This window comes from Rhinatrema bivittatum, chromosome 3 (assembly GCF_901001135.1).
Source record: "Rhinatrema bivittatum chromosome 3, aRhiBiv1.1, whole genome shotgun sequence".
NCBI lineage: Eukaryota > Metazoa > Chordata > Amphibia > Gymnophiona > Rhinatrematidae > Rhinatrema > Rhinatrema bivittatum.
In genome coordinates, this window is record NC_042617.1 from 35,467,384 (window position 1) to 35,485,137 (window position 17,754).

Here is a 17,754-nt window from a genome sequence, read left to right on the forward strand (position 1 = left end):
GATTAAGGGTTTCATTTTTAAGAACAATGCTTTAACTGTATATTTGCTTTTTGTCAGAGGTTATATGCATTTTCCGAATGCTGGACATTGTAAAACCGCACTGAACGAATTTCTGGGAAGATGCGGGTATATACGAATTTTAAATAAATAAATACGAAAATTACCTTTCCTATGGCCTTAATCACCGTTTTTATGGAAAATAAAGTTACTTTAAAGCAGGCATGTAGCAAAATGTTTCTCTTACTGAAAACAATTTCAAAACGAGAGCTCCGATTTAAAAATTAAACATCTTAAACCTAGCATTATCTGCTAGATCTCTTGGAAATCGTGCTGAGGAGCCCACGCGCAACGGTCGGGCTCATTCCCGGCCGTGTCGCGGCCATTAGGACCTCCATTCCCCCCTCTTCTCCGTGAGTGCTGCTGGTGAAATCTCCCCCCAATCCCGCCTTGCAGTATCTGTCAAGAGTTCAGTTCATCCCAGAGATCCCGCCCTGCTACCGCATGCTGTAACCAGAGCCCCTCGCTGTATACAAGGGTCCTCACCCCTCCATGAGACACCACCTCTGGTCACCACTCTATTGAGGGGCAGCAACCAAAGCCCCCCCCGGCACCCGCTGGTCATCGGGGAATTTTTATTTTTCCTGCAGCACCGCCCAGCCAGTGTTTCCCTCCGTGCCACAAATTTTCTAACATCATTCCCAGCTGCTGTATCGGAGGAGCTTTTCTGTGGGGTTTTTTTTTTTTGTTTGTTTTGCTGTCGCGGGGCCGCTTGTGACATGGCCCGGGCTGGGACAAAAACAAACATCGGACCCGGCAAGACCCTGATCACCCTGCCAGCCAACACGCTTAAATGGCAATCACTCATTAAAAAGTAAGTAAAGGGGGGGGGACGGGAACCATTTTTTTTCCCAATTCTAAAACTGCACAGTCTCTAGCCTCGGTTATATTGGAACTGGTCACACGAATCAGGCCCGAGGCCAGAACACCTCCTGTCGTCATGGTTACGGACGGTGCGAAGGGGGCGGGGAGAGAGAGCGTTTCCGGTGACGTCACGGCGGGCTGGGCTTCGTGCGTGTGTGAGGGCGAGTACAGGCGGTGGTTGAGGGGGGGGGAGGGGAAAGTTTCGGCAGCTCCTTGTTCTTTTTCTTGTCACAGCGGAGCCGGGGGCGGGGAGACCGAAATCTTCGTCCCGGGAAAGCAGAGGAGGCTGGCCGAGTGCAAGAGCGTTGCGACTCGGTGGGCCCGAGGCGCATCGTGGCAGGCTTCCTTCGCGGGAGGGGGCCCGTATGAAAGTTGCTTCCCGGCGGCTGTGGCTGTTAATCCTCCCCACGTCCCGGTAGTGAGGGCCTTATTGCAGCCACACCCCCCCCCCCCCCCGCGGAGAAAAAAGAGGAAACCGTCCGCAAACCAAAGTCGGCATCTAAAACCAGCCTCCGAGCCTGCTTACGCTCCTGGAAAGTAGAAGAGGGGTCAGGAGGGGTGAGGGGGACGACTCCCGGCGGTTCGAGTGTCTGGAAGAGATCCCGCATTATCCTGCTTAAATGCGTTACGGAGCGAAAATGATCCCGGTAAGTGCAGTCCGAAGTCCGCGGGTTTCTCTGTGGCCGTACCTGCGCTCGCCCCCCTTAGCAATTTCAGGTTTTCTGTAGGAAACGCGGGGGGGGTAGGGGAATGAACCTGGATTGTTCTGTATTTCAGAAGTTGCCATAATCTATCCGTATCCTCGGTTCAGATTGCTTCCAGAGTTGATCGGGACCCACTTTTTTTTTTTTTTTCCTCCTTTGAAAATGGCCCAGGTTGAGATCTTGATATCAACAAGTTGTGGCAGCAGCAGCCGAGGCGCTCTCCTTCCGCCTCTCGCAGGCTGACACCGCTCTTCCCGGGGTAAGATGGGCGCAGACTCCTGCCGATCTTTGCACGGAACTCACCTGTTTTATGGTTGCTTTGTGTTGGATAGATTTGGTTGGCTAAAGTTTAATACGGACATTTAAATTCGTGGCTACTCTTACTTGCTGGGAGTAATGGGCGCATGCTGCGTGGTAGTGTGGTGGGGTAAACGTTCCTCTTTCCCCTCAGCCCCTTCCTTTGCCGTGTAGGGCAGCTGCTTTTTGAGGTAAAAGACCCGTCTTTGTCTACCCAGCTCCTCTTATATAAGGTACTTGAAGAGATGACGCGCATCTCTTTATTTTTAATATTTTGGTTGTGTCGGAGTAGTTGAATTTAGCATAGTATTTGCTCTCTTCTGTAATGTAGTATGCAAATATTATACTTTTTATTTATTTATTATTTTTATATACCGACATTCGATCTCAATTGAGAGATCACACCGGTTTACATTCAGGTACTGTAGGTATTTCTCTATCCCCAGAGGGCTTACACTGCTCTTACCACTGCTCTAACCATTAGGGTATTCCTCTTCCCTATACTTCATTTTAAGATGTGTTCAATTTAACTCAAGTTTGCTTGGAACATCAAGGAACATAAATCTTGAACTGTGCCAATTTCGAGAAAACATGCTTCATAAAGAGAGGCGAGTTTAAGATCTTTTTGGAACAGTTAGGCAGCAAAACTGTGAGAGTTTGTGTAACCTAAGGCGAGATTTACTGCCCCCCCCCCCCCCTCACCCATTTTGTGTGCGTTGGGTGATGGCGATGGGAGCATGGTAAATAAGGCGCATAGAAACCACCGAGTTCACCCCAGTCTGTCTGGTTGTTCAAGTCTAAACTGATCTAGCTAAGGATAATTTCCCAGCGGTTAGCTGTACAAGATTGACTGGTTTAAATAGTATAGCCTTGCTTCTTGTCCAAGTCGATTTTGTCCTGTTCACTTCCTTGTTCTTTTACTCTTCTGGGTAGATGATTTAAGTATGAAAGTTTGTATATTTCAATCTTTTATTTAACTTTTTTAACCTGCTTAGTAGTATCCCTGACCTCTGTATTTCCTAAATTGTCAGTGTTTGTTTCCTGCACTTCTTCTGTTAGGTTAATCCAGGCATCGCCTTCTCAGTAAAGGTTTCTGGATTTGGTGACATCTTTCTTTCAAGGTTTCTGACTTATTGATTATGCGTGTGTGTCTATTATCTACTGAAGAACCAGTTATGTTCTAGATGTGTGAGGTTGGATTATTCCTGTTTGATATCAAATGGGTGCTAACACTAAAATAAAATCACTGAAGTGTGTGTATATCAGTTTTCATTTTGGACAATTTTTGCATTTTAAATGTTTACGTAGAACTTTTCATATTTTCACTTCAGTGGTCTTTTTTTTTTTGTTAGCACCCATTTGATATCAAACAGGAATAATCGCCTCAACACACATCTAGAACATAACTGGTTCTTCAGTTGGTAACAGGTAATCATTTGTAGATGATGTAAGATGTGGTTCCACCTTAAGATAGATGTAAACCCTTTGATTAGCTTGAAAGCCTAACTTCAGGTGCAGCAGTTCTTACACGGTTTTTTTTTTTGGTGGGGTTTGTTGCAAAAGGCTGCCTTATTCATTGGGCTCATTCAGGTTCCCTTTTTCTCAGTAGGAGTTTCCCAATGCCAGTCGTCTTAGTGATTTTCAGGATAACGAAAATATGCAAATCAGCCCAATTCTTGGAACACTTAAGAAGCCTTATCTGCTGAGTATTTATTATAGACATCTTGAAAATCAGGCCTGGAGGACTGCGGTTGAGAACACCTGTTCTACAGAGTGCTCATTGAAAAAAAAGTAAACAGCCAGCACTAACTAAACACACGAGATACAGAATTGTAAAATAGTTGAATCCTTTTATATAAATTATATATAAAAAAAAAGTTAAATGGGTATATTATGCCATATATTATTTGCACTGTGCTTGCTGTGTGCATCAATTTTGTTACCTAATTGACTATTTCATATCAGTGACTTATTTTTTTAAATTCAAGTCAAGAAGCCATAACAAAAATACACATATGGGCAGATATGCCAGAACAGCATGACAACATTAAGAATAGTAAGGTCAACTATCTTACATTACTGAATAGTCAGCAAGCCTCAAGACCATTTTAACACATAGCCATAAGGATGCAAACGTCCACACAAAACAAGACACTCACTCATCCACATTCGCACAAAACATCACAATCCAGAGCAACTGATATTATAAACACCATTGAGTCTGAAAACCCAACTGATGTAAATGTTTAGTCAAAAGATAAGATATCCAAGCCTGCTTGTAGTCAGCAGACAGCTTTTGATGGGTGAATAACACATCTAATTGTTCTATATGCATCCAATCAGCCATGGTACCAAGCCACGATGCAAACGAAGAAGGCTCAGGTTGAATCCAAGCTTTCAAAATACAGAAAAAAGCTATCAGTAGGGCCATATAAATAAATTTCAAAAAGCCCTTAGAGATAGGTAATTTAAATAAGGAAGATCCCAAAAATAAAAAGCATCTGTCAAGACAGACGAATCATAGTAATCTTGTGAAGCAACAAAAAGACCTCTCGAAAGGGGAAAATCTTATGGCACAACAGTATATGAATTAAAGAACCTCTTTCAATTCTGCATCGAGGGCAAGAGTCGGACTGAATTCTACCAAATTTGTGAGCCATAACACTATCAATATAGCTACAATGCAGTAATTTAAAATATAATTCCTGAAATGTGGCATCCAGAGACATTTTAGTGCAATACTCAAATCAGGTCTTTGGAAGAGACATTAAAACCTGTTAATTGAGACCAGGAATATGCCAGGCCTTTCAGCAGTCAGGATTCATTTTATATACCAAAAAGATAACCAATTTGATTTTTTTTTTTTCACCATAGAACATATGATCATTGCTAATGAACTGGAAAGGAATAGCCCTGGGTGTGCCCTTTTTGTTGGCAAATGACTGGCCTGCAAAAACCCATAGAAATGAACTCTGGGAATCTGATATTTATCGTATAGTTGCTCAAAAGAAAGAAAACTTTGATCATCAGGACAATAAAAAGATTTAAAATCCATGATTCCCTGCTCCTTCCAAGTTTGAAATATCCCCCTCTCAATCCCGGGAGGAGCTATGATTTACCAATAAGGGGTAGAAAGCCAGACACTGCAGCCGGATCTCCTCAGCACTTAACACTAAGTAAACCGGACAAGTCTAAACAAACTATATTGTTTGAGCCCTTTCAGTAATTCACCATCGGAAGCATGCAGACCAAGAAGGGAAGACGACTTAGCAGATAACAAGTCAGGGTACAAATGACATAGGAAGCAGTAATCCATGCTCACAAAAAATGTAATTGGCAGGCAGCATTGTAAAACCTAATATCTGGTAAAGTAAGACCCCCATATATTTTAGGCTGCATCAATTTAACATAGCTAATTCTGGCCCTCTTCCCCCTCCACAGAAAACAGACAATTATAGATTTCAGATGTGCTTAGTCTTTAAGAACATAAGAACATGCCATACTGGGTCAGACCAAGGGTCCATCAAGCCCAGCATCCTGTTTCCAACAGAGGCCAAACAAGGCCACAAGTACCTGGCAAGTACCCAAAAACTGTCTATCCCATGTTACTGATGCTCGTAATAGCAGTGGCTATTTTCTAAGTCAACTTAATAGCAGGTAGTAGACTTTTCCTCCAAGAACTTATCCAATCCTTTTTTAAACCCAGCTACACTAACTGCACTAACCACATTCTCTGGAAACAAATTTCAGAGTTTAATTGTGCGTTGAGTGAAAAAGAACTTTTTCTGATTAGTTTTAAATGTGCCACATGCTAACTTCATGGAGTGCCCCCTAGTCTTTCTATATCCGAAAGAGTAAATAACTGATTCACATTTACCCGTTCTAGACTTCTCATAATTTTAAACACCTCTATCATATCCCCCCTCAGCCATCTCTTCTCCAAGCTGAAAAGTCCTGACCTCTTTAGTCTTTCCTCATAGGGGAGCTGTTCCATCCCCTTTATCATTTTGGTTGCCCTTCTCTGTAGCTTTTCCATTGCAACTATATCTTTTTTGAGATGCGGAGACCATAATTGTACACAGTATTCAAAATGCAGACTCATCCTGGAGAGATACAGAGGCATTATGATATTTTCCGTTTTATTCACCATTCCCTTTCTAATAATGTCCAACATTCTGTTGCTTTTTTTGACTGCCGCAGCACACTGAACCGACGATTTCAATGTGTTATCCACTATGACGTCTAGATCTCTTTCTTGGGTGGTAGCTCCTAATATTGAACCTAACATTCAGGTCAATACAGTAAAGTACGGCCGCGGTTACCCCGCTCCTAACCCGCTTTCTACTCACTTTCCGGCCGCGTTAGCCCTTCCTGCGATACACAATCCCCTTTAACCGATTCTTACCGCCTCTTTAAATCACCGGGTAACCCCTTCCGCCCGCGGCATGTATATTAGATGTAAACGATCGAATTAGCTATTCCCTCCCATACAGTAACGTGCCCCGACTATCGCTTTTTTACCCTGCCATTTTGCCGCGCGTTTAACCTGCTAACTTACCGCCTACCCTTACCCCTGCGTTAGAGGCAGGGGTAAGGGTAGGCGGCAAACTTACCCCAGCCCCCGCTCACCTGCCCTGGCCGCGTCAATGGGTGCTGGTCTCTGGGGCAGCTCCAGACCTCTCTCCCCTCCTCCCGAAGCAACGAAAGCGGAAAAAACCGAAAAAGCCCAAAAAAAAAAAAAGTAGCAACGAAGTGGACGGTTCTCCTACGCTCGGGATTGCCAGTCCTCTCTCCCCTCCTCCCGAAGCAAGGAGCATAAAGCGCGCTTATGTCCCGGGACTTTAAAAAATGGGCAGTCCAGGAGTGTGGCCGGGGGTGAGGTGGCAGTCTGGGGGCGGGCTAGAATCCTCCTGCACAGTGGCCTGTGCCGGGGGATGGCGAGCCGGTGCGTGCAAGTTACGCCTGCCAGAGGCATAAGTCAACAAAATAAGGTAGGGCGTGGGTTAGATAGGGGAAGGGAGGGAAAGGTGGGAGGGGGGACCAAAAAAAAAAAGTTCCCTCCAAGGCTGCTCCGGACCGAAAAAAAAGTTCCCTCCAAGGCCGCTTCGGAGTGGCCTTGGGGGGAACGGGGAAAGCCATAGGGGCCTCCCTTAGGGCTCAGTGCGCGCAAGGTGCACCCCCTTGCGCGCACCGACCCCGGATTTTATAACATGCGCGTGGCAGTGCGTGCATGTTATAAAATCGGGTGTACATTTGTGAGTGCCGGATAGCGCGCACAAATGTACCCCACGCGCGTAATATTACAACTTTTCCCCTGAGAGTCCAAGTAAGCTTGTGCTAGATCTTTTATGGACAAAATCAGTTTTTCCATTTGCAAACACACATCTTTGCAGGATATCGTAGGGAGATTTTTACTCCCTTGCAATAGTCGTGCAGATCCATTTTGTACCTCGCTCCTGAAACTTTCATGGACAAATGGCCAAATAACAGATTGACCATCACATTCAAATTTACTTTTGCATTTTTTAAATGCTTGCATTATTTTAAACCTGCCCGCAAAGTTCAGAATTTATGCAGTTATTACTGGCTGTCACATGTCGCCATCCCTCCTAACTTCAATCCTATGAGCCCTCTCCAGCGACAATGGACTGTTTCGAAGGACAAGCCCAGTGCCTCTGGAAGCCATATTTGGAGAAAGTGCATCAGATAAGCATCAAGAACAGACTCTCTGCAAGATCGATGACACAAATATTATTGTGATCTTCGAGTCTATTCAGAAGGTCCACATTCTCCTCCTTCAGCGCTGCCATTTGGCCTATAAGTTGGTCAGATACCAGTTCCTGTTGTCGAGATCAGATATTTTTGTGGCCTGCTTATGAATTTTTTTGGACATTTCCTCCATTGCCGATTGCAGCTTGCTCAACTGATCAGTCAAATCAGCTGTAATGTTTATTTGAAATATCTTTTATCAAATCCTCTAAGGTCTTGCAAGGATTGCTCGGTCACAGTCGCCATCTTGGAGTAAAGAGGAATCAGCTTCTCCTTATCTTTCTCTTTCAGTACCCGCACTGATCATGTTGACATTACAACCAGCACAGCTCATAACACACAAAGTCCTCACTCGTGTACTATTTTAGATCCTGAATCTTGGACCAAGACAAGTAAGAGAGACAAAAAATAAGCAGGCCCTCGCAGAGCTCACTTCTTCACGACTTCTCAGATAGTCACAGAATGCGTCGACGCAGGATGCGTTAGACGCCCCAATGAAGACAGCGTCGAATTGCTTGATGCAGGAGACTGCTTACGGTGCAGTGACGCACAAAAGAATCATATCTCCCATGGGGCGACGCAGTCAACAACATGCAGTGAGGCAGCTCATTCTAGCACCGCCATGACGCGATGCTAGTGACAGCCGAGGCCCCATATGGCGTCGCAGAAGTCTACGACGCAATCGTCGCATACTAACATCCTGTCAAGAGATCACAGGCGAACTTCTAAGTCAAAGCGTCCACAGGAGCCAGACCAACAAATGACATCAAAACCACCTCAGAAGAAGAGAGGATCGGACAACACCTGCCTGCTGTCATGTAAATCCAATCCTTGACATCTTAGCAGTGGAGCCATGGTTAGCGCCATCCATGCCTTACTCCATAAGCTCTTCGTCAAGTCAAGAACACGGTAATTTGTCTCCAAACGTGGATGAGAGAAGCCCATTTTTTCATGCTGATTCTGTAAGTACTCTATGAGGATCTCTGTCATCTTTAATACCTGAAAGGCCTAGGCCTTCATCTTCAGTAAGCCAATCTGCTCAAGCCATGCAACAGATCATGATGATCATAAAAAATCTGTTTTCATCTATACATCCTTGGATGCCACCATCTACTTTTTCACACCCGTCACCTTAGGCCAGGGAGTCCCCACCACTGAAGCCACAGAGTCCATATCATTCTAAGAATCTTAAACTTACGTAAGAGCTGGCATCTCTATGGCGAGAGGATCTTATTCCTCCAGACTCTCCCTCTTCGAAATACTAAGGGAACAGATTCCAGCCTCTCTCACCTTTCAGTTCCACAGGTATACCTTCGGATCCTCTAGAAAAACCTCCAGAGCTGTTCCTTCCCCTCCCCCCCACCCGGAGGGCATTTCATTCTGTAGATTTGGAAAATAGGCTAGGAAGCTGCCTGATCCTCACGCAGAATTGTTCGGAATTTTAAGAATACTAGAGTTGCCTGAGGAGCCTTCTGCTTTACCTTCTCATACAATTCTAGACAATCTTTTACTAAAGTCTTGGGAAACTCCATCTTCAATTTTGCCAGTATCCAGGAAATTGGATTTGAAGTTCCGTCTTCAGAAGTCTTCCACTTACAGAGTGGTGAACTTTGTCACACGCATCCATAGTGATTGCACTAAAAGCCAAAATTCCAAACTACACTCCAGTGCTCCACAAGGGAGAGAACACAAGATTCTAGACGACTTTGGGAAGAAAATCTTTCAAAGCCCCATGTTAACCTCTAGGATCCAACAGCCCCAATTTTATATAGTGCAGTATCTTCACGAGTGCCTGCAGCTTTTGAAGCTGTTTGTCAGATCAGAAGTGGGAGAGCAGGTAATCCCTCAACTACTAATAGATCTTGAAAAGGGTATTTGTTATCTGCTTAGGGCGGTATACAAATCTTTTGATGTGTCCTCTAGAACATAGTCTACCTCAATTGTGGCATGACGCATGGCTTGGCTCAAGGCTAGCAGTATAAGGGAAGATGTCCACCAGCAACCAGTGAACCTTCTCTGTCTGGGGGACAACTTATTTGGAGACAAACTGAGGGAGACGGTCTCCCAAATTAAGGAACAGAATGTAACAGCGCAATCCTTGTTAACATCTCTAGAGGTTCCTGGAACATCCAAGCGCTATTACCCCCAGTACCATAAGTACTATCAAAGAAAACCATATAAGTAGTTCTTGACACATCAATTGCCTTCTTACAAAACAACCATGTGTACAGTCATAGCTGAGAAATTACCCTCTTGACTGCAGGCAACAGAAACCAGCGCAGCCATCTGTGCTGAAACCAACACAATCTTTTTGAGCCAGGAACAGCCACAGCCCACCCATCTAGTCTGAGACTGACTGCGTCATTTTTATAGAAATGATTGCAGAAGAAGACCAAACGGCCCATCCAGTCTGCCCAGCAAGTTTTGCACTTTTTTTTTTCTCATACTTATGTTACTCTTGGCTCTTAGTAACCTTTTGGTTCTATTTCCCTTCCACCCCCACCATTAATGCAGAGAGCATTAATGTTTGGAGCTGCATCTAAGTGAAATATTTAGCTTAAATTAGTTAGGGGTAGGAACCGCCACAATAAGCAAACTACACCCATGCTTATTTGTTTACCCAGACTATGTAATTCAGTCCTTGTAGGCTGTCTGTGTATATAGATCCACTTATCTTCATTCCCCTTGCCGTTGAAGCAGAGAGTTATGCTGGATATGCATTGAAAGTGAAGTATCGGTCTTTCTCCCCTGCCGTTGAAGCAGACAGCTATGCTAGATATGCATTGAAAGTGAAGTATCAGGCTTATTTGGTTTGGGGTAGCAACTGCCATAAAAAGCAAGCTACTCCCCGCTTTTTTGTGAATGCAAATCTTTTTTTCCACATTCATTCACGTCCTCTAGACTTTATGGATCCACAGTGTTTATCCCATGCCCCTTTGAAGTCTTTCACACTTCTGGTCTTCACCACTTCCTCCGGAAGGGCATTCCAGGCATCCACCACCCTCTCCGTGAAGAAATACTTCCTGACATTGGTTATGAGTCTTCCTCCCTGGAGCTTCAAATCGTGACCCCTGGTTCTGCTGATTTTTTTCCGACGGAAATGGTTTGTCGTTGTCTTTGGATCATTAAAACCTTTCGAGTATCTGAAAGTCTGTATCATATCACCTCTGCTCCTCCTTTCCTCCAGGGTGTACATATTTAGATTCTTCAATCTCTCCTCATAAGTCATTCAATGAAGGCCTTCCACCTTTTTGGTCGCCGTTCTCTGGACCGCCTCCATCTTGTCTCTGTCTCTTTGGAGATACGGTCTCCAGAACTGAACACAGTATTCCATGGGAGAAGATTACAGCAGATTGGTTGGTTCTCTGCATTATCTGCTATGGATATCACCTAGATTTCAAGGTTTACCCCAAGATCCCAAGCAGACTTGAGCATTATAGCAGGAGATTCAAAAGCTGTTGCTTCAAAGAGCTAATAGATTCCAGAACAGAACATCTCTATGGGGTTCTATTCTGGTTACTTCCTCATCCGAAAGCGTTTGGGGGGGGGGGTGGTGTCTTCGTCCCAAATAGGACCGCCGCTTTCTCAACAAACACCTGTGAAAGGAGAAATTCAAGATGACTTCTCAAGTCAATTCTACCTTTCATACAACCAAACGATTGGATGTGCTCCCTGGATCTGAAGGATGCTTATACTCTCATCCTGATCCACTCTTCTTGTTGGCAGTACCTATGTTTCAGAACGAGTACAGGGCATTACCAATTCATAGCTCTCCCTTTTGGTCTCTCGTCTGTCCCCAGAGTTTTCACAAAATTTATTTATTTGTACAATTTTTATATACCGTTGCACAGAAACAAGTTCTAATTCTATGGTTTACAAAATACATCGCAAAATTGAGGTAGTCAGAATAAAAGTACATCATAAATTACATGCATTTAATAGGAAACCAATAAAGACTAAAAATGTCAGGCGGTGGCTTTGGCTCATCTATGTTGCCAAGGAATCTGAATTTTTCCTTATCTGGATGACTGGCTAATAGTTTCTCCCATTCCAGATCCCTACAGAGTGACTTGCAGAAGAATGTTCAGTGCCTGGAAGGTCTGGGATTTCTAATCAATTATGAAAAGTCAATTCTCCAGCCCACCCAAGTCATACAATTCATAGGAGCAAGAATAGACTCCATCAAGATGAGGGCTTTCTTACTGCATGACAGGATTCAGAGGATTTGACATCTGTCAATTTTTACTTCAAATAACGTTGGTTTTGGCATGTCAGATGTTAACCCTGTTGGGGCACATGGCGGTGGCCGTTCATGTTGTATTCCACACTCTTCTTCATATGAGAAGATTGCAATGGGATCTCAAGAGCCAGTGGTCACAGTATTTGAAATTGCTAACAATTGGGATCAATATGACAACCTCCATGAAGAGAGACATACTTTGGTTGCAGGGAAAACAATTTAACAGAAGAGGCATTTCTTCATGTCCCTCTGCATCAGCTAATTCTGACCACCGATGCCTCTGTGCAAGGTTGGGGGAGCTCATCTGTTGCAATACAAGACACAGGGTCAGTGGTCACAGAAGGAGTCTGCTCTCCAGATCAGACTCCTTCTAGAGCTTAGGGCGACAAGGAACACTCTGGTTGCATTCAAACATATCTTCAGAATGCATTGCTAATGATCCATATGAGCACCCAGGTAGCTATGGTGTGTTTTTGTTTTTTTTTTAAATATATAAACGAGCAAGGAGAGTCTGGTTTATAAATGCTGTACAGAGAAGCATTTTGAATGGGGGAGGGGGCCATCGATCACTCACTCAGGTTGCTTGAAGGAAAATAATATTCTGGGTCTTGCAAACATGATAGCAGACTGCTTAAGCAGAGTATTTCATCTGCATGAGTGGTCAATAAATCAGACAGTTGACAATCTCTTTCTCGAGTGGGGCCTGCTGTGGATAGACTTGTTCGCGAAAGAAGTCAACAGGAAAGTATGAAAGGTTTGCTCCATTCTACCAAATCTGTACAGGGAGGCTCTGGATGCTTCCTCATTTCATGGGTGACCGGACTCTTGTATGCTTTTCCTCCAATTCCTCTAATCTCTCGTGCGATACAGAAAATGATTCTTGACAAAGCTTATCTGATACTCGTTGCTCCGGCTGGCTGAGGCAGCTGTGGTATGCGTATTTTGTACAATATTCCTTAACGAAGCCAATACTTCTCTGTCAGGACCCGCACCTGTCTCAGGAAAAATTTGCTTATTCATCTGCTACAGTCTTCCTTCCATCTGACAGTATAGATGTTGTTGAGTTTGAAAAGTCTAAGGAGCTTCCATCTCCCAACTCGGATACAAGACATTTTTAATAGATTCAAGGAAACCTTCGACTCGTCGCAACTATGCTTTCAGATGGAAGCGATATACAGACTGGTGTTCCTGGCATGTGCGTCACCCCTTCAGTGCTTCACCAACACAGCTGCTGACCTATTTGCATGATTTATCAAAGGAAGGTCTAGCAACTTCCTCTATCAGAGTGCATCTTAGTGCGATCCTGGCCTATTACACACAGAGATGCAAACTTAACCATTGCAGTTCACCCACTCTTATCACAATTTACGAAGGGTCTTCTTCATCTTAGGCCACCACTACGAAACCCTCCAGTTCCGTGAGACATAAACAAGGTCTTTATCTTTAATGAGCGATCCATTTGAACTGATTTAATCAGTCCCTTTAAAATTTTTAAGCTGGAAGGTACTGTTTCTTGTAGTTATCAATGCAATACATTTTGAACCTTCTCTTCAGTTCTTCCATGATAAAGTGGTTCTTCATACTCATCCTAAATTTCTACTTAAGGAGGTGTTGGTGTATCACATGAATCAGACCATTACACTTCCCACCTTTTTTCCCCAACCACACAAGAATGAAAGAGAGAAGCTCTTGCATACTCTGGATGGTAAAAAAGCTTTAGCATATTACAAAAAATGTACTCTGGCATAGGAAATCATCACAACTTTTCATATCTTATCCAAATGTCCTAGGGAAAGTGGTAACCAAGAGAACATCATCTAACTGGATTTCCACTTGGATTCGACACTGATACCAATCGGCATCCTCCTCCTTGCCTGGATCAGTTGGAGCTCACCAAATGAGAGCTACAGCCACTTCAATAGCATACCTGCATAATGTGCCATTGAAGCCATCTGCAAGGTGGCCACATGGTCATCAGTTCATGCATTCACGTCCCTCTATTGCCTTGACCAGCTTGTTGCTTCAGACCATGCAGTGGAATAAGCAGTCTTAAATATAATTAAATAAAAGAGCTGTCCACAGAGGAGACAATTTTTTCTTTTAGACAAACCAAGGAGTGATACATAAAAATCAACAGTTACAACCCTAAGCTTGGGACTCCCCAGACAGCAAGTTTAATTCAACCCTGCTTATCGACAGAAAAAAGCAAGTAATTCTACTTGATACTGTACTGGCTGTAGAGGAGCACCTTCCTGTAGTTCAGACAGTTGTAGCCAGCAGCGTATTTTGTCTTTCATGTGGGAGGTCGGAGATACTCTTGCGCAAAGTGAATCTAGCATCTTGTTCCATTGCAAGCGTTGTCCCCATTGGGGATGTTACATGTGTAGGCACATAAGTGGGATGACATGAATTGCTGCAGCCATGAGTCCCAGGAGTACGAGTACTCGGTGAGCTGAAATTACCATCGTCTTTAATAGTGTGTTGGCTACATCACAAAAACTGTGCACCCTTTCTATAGGTAGGAATGTACATTGTTCAACAATGTCTATAATGGCTTCTATAAACTGGAGATGCTGTGTGGGCTGGAGCAAGACTTCTGGAAGTTCACTAAGAAGCTGGGTGATTGAAGAGTATTGATGGAAATCTGGAGGTGTGCCTATAACATGTCTGATGGTGTTACTAGTAGGGGCCAGTTGTACCGATAAGGGAAGATACGAATACCCTGTCATAGGGTATTCGTATACAATGCAATGCATTTTAGTGAATACTCAGGGAGCTGAAGATAGTCCAAACGGGAGAACTTTGTAATAGTAGTGATTGGTACCCACTTTGAAGCAAAGGTGTCGCCAGCAAGAGGGGTGTATCGGGATATATGCATAAGCATTCTTGAGTTTGAGGGAACATGTCCAGTCATTATGCAGTATGTAGGGAAGGGATGATGCCTAAAAATGCCATCAAGAATTTTTCTCTGTGGAGATGGCAATTCAGAATAGGATAACTGCCACCTGTCGTCTTTGGAACCAGAAAATTCTGGGAATAAAATCCCTGATTGTGAAAGGTAGAAGGTATTTTTTGGATTGCATTCTGAATCAGGAGCTGATTCACTTGTTGAAAGAATGGCAGTTGTGCTGGTTTGGATGGTATGCAGATTTTGTGCTGCGTTTGTGGAGCTGATGGTCACTGTTCATGATCTTCAGATCCCATCTGTGTTTTTTGTTTTGTTGTTTTCTTTTTTAAAATCAGGGATCAACTGGATGAAAATTCCTGAATCCTGTCCCTACTTGATCCCAGGATGCTGTATCTCCCGTAATCGAAAACTTTGTCCTAGTTTAGCTTGCAGCTGTTGCTGTGGCTTTTGCTGCCTACACGCTCTGGGGTGTCCACTAGACAGTGTTACCTGTTGCTGATTGGGGGGGGGGGGGGCGCATCAGCGGCAGCCTATACTTGTGGTAAACCCTGTAGACACATTTTTTTTGCTAAGGAATGTGGGTCAGTAGAGGTTAATAGTGACTGGACTGCAACATTTTGCTCCTTTGTCTGAGCTATTGTTTTTCTGTTTTTCACTGAACAAGGGAGGTCTGCCAGCTTCTCGTTGACATCTTCTTCTCTAATTGAACTAGCTCTAAGCCAGGCCAAGCAACATACTACAGCATATGTGGCAGATGTTCACCGTGGCGTCAAATGATTTCTACACTGTTTGTAGCAGATAGCAAACAGCTTCTTCCAGGTCGCAGAGAGGCGGTGGTGAGAACTTTTCACCATTGTCCGTTCTAATAAAAGGTTTCAGGTTTTGGGTCATTCATAGGTATACTGGATGATATAAAACTGATGATATTCGTACAGTCAATATTGACCCCTGGAAGACCTTTTTCCTGAAGTCATCCAGGAGGCATTGACCCTTAACCCTGCAAGGTGTTCGAGTGGAGCCGAGTTTTCTTTGCCTTTTTCACAGCAGTTTTCACCACTACTGAATTATGTGGAAGCTGCATGATGCCGTATCTTGAATTTCAAATCTAGTTTTGTGGCTGCTGTTGCGCCTGAGAATGGGGTTTCCCACATCTTCATTAGGACCTTGTCAAAGAGCACATATGTTGGTAAGGCCAATGGTTCTGCTGGGATATCTAGAATTTTCAGAAGTCTCATCACCTCATTTCTAGTGTCTGGGTCCTTTCAAATAAGGTTGAGAGCTTTCCCCATTTTCTTCACAAATTTGGAATGAGGTCCTCAGCCCTGGACGTGAGTCAGATGGAGTGCCTGGGATCCTCCTTGGAGAATGGTGGCTTAACTAGAAGGATTGTGGAGATCTAGGAGGGCTGAGGCCCTTAGAACTGGATGAAGATGCAGGAGGCCACTGCATGATGACATATTACGTCCAGAAGATGAAGATGTTGGTAGTGGAGTGGCACCATGCATCACTTATGGACATTCTGGCAGAATAGGTAGGTTCCTCCAGTGTTCGCACAAACGAGACTAAACTGGCATTGTAGGAGTTTATCGCTTGCTGGAATCTCTGCGCCAGTGTGAGTGAGGAAACACCTTCCTCTGAGACAAGTATGGGCTCCTCTAAGATTGTTGGAATGAAAGAGAATTAGGAGGATGGAGCACAGTGGGTCTGGTGATTTCTTGATAGAGCAGTTGGGCCAACGGAAGGGCTATAGTGATAAGGGGCAGCAGGTGTAGTTGAGCTTCTCTCCAAGATGCACTATATCCTCTGTTGTATGGATAGTACAGCAAGCAGAATCTTGTGAGCATATTGCTCTGTTGGTGGATTTGGTAATATGACAAGGGGATGATTCTCCTGGGGATTGTCCAACAATGCTGTTTGTGGAAACAGCTTCATGGGTGAGGGGTCCTCCTCGGAGACAAGTTCTAGCTGAGAATGCGTCCATGGAAATGACTGTGTAAGCATGTGTATTGAGGAATCCCTATAGATTGGTTTGTCTGACTGTGGTGGTCTTGAAAGAGCAGGTCTGTTAGCGCTGAAGGATGCACTGTGCGTTGAGGCTGCCTGCTTTCCTTTCTGAGACTTTGCACCATCCTTTTTTGATAGTGCATGCTTTGTGAGTTTTGAGGCATCGAGTGATTTTGAAGGCAGAGCTCCATGCATTGAGTGCCTCGTGGATCTCTGAGTTAGTATTCATCAACTGCACGGGAGTGTCATGGTACATGCGTCGAGTAGCCCGGATACTTAGATGCATCAGTCGATGTGATGCTCAGTCCTTCAATGGATCAGAGATAGGCCTCTTCTTGTAGGCCTTGGAAATGTTCCTTTATATTGATGTCATGCTCTGACAGTTTTAGTCCCCTGTGCACTGGGTTGCTTTTCTCAATGCTTCATTGAAGTCTTAGGTTTTGCTGATGACCCAGGGGCAGAGTGCAATGATTGTACGGATGAGGACTGATGTCTGGACCTGACTGCTCTAGTCTGATGACCAGGATTGCTTCGGACTAGACGTATAGGTGCTTTTTTTCAAGGAGTCAGCCCTGGACCTTCGGATGGTCCTGGATGAGGAAGGAGTGATGGTAATTCTGTCTTTATTTTTTTTTTTTTTTGCTCTCATTGTAACCCCCAACATTTTTCAGTGCTATAAAAAAGAAATTGAAATTGACATGTGGTTCAAAGCCTGTCCCTGCAGGTAGATCATGTCCAAAGCGAAAGGCCACAACTTGTGTTATAAATGCCTTAGGCTGGACCACGATGAATCAAACTGTTCAGCATGTGGTCGAATGTCACCTCGGTCACAAAGATCAAGGGCAGCAAAGATGTCCAACCTTTTAGCCCACCATGGCAAGTTCCAGTTCCTTTTTTTTTGTGAACTAAGG

General features: G+C 44.1%; 1 protein-coding gene across 1 annotated transcript in view; it reads left to right on the forward strand.

The window, feature by feature from the left end:
- The first annotated feature begins 1,089 nt into the window (after window positions 1-1,089).
- Window positions 1,090-17,754, forward strand: part of TP53BP2 (tumor protein p53 binding protein 2) — a 132,814-nt gene continuing 116,149 nt past the window's right edge. Inside the window, exon 1 of the mRNA XM_029593100.1 lies at window positions 1,090-1,568. Within this exon, the coding sequence (XP_029448960.1) occupies window positions 1,542-1,568 (27 nt within the window). The 5' untranslated portion in view covers window positions 1,090-1,541. The remainder of the gene's footprint in view (window positions 1,569-17,754) is intronic.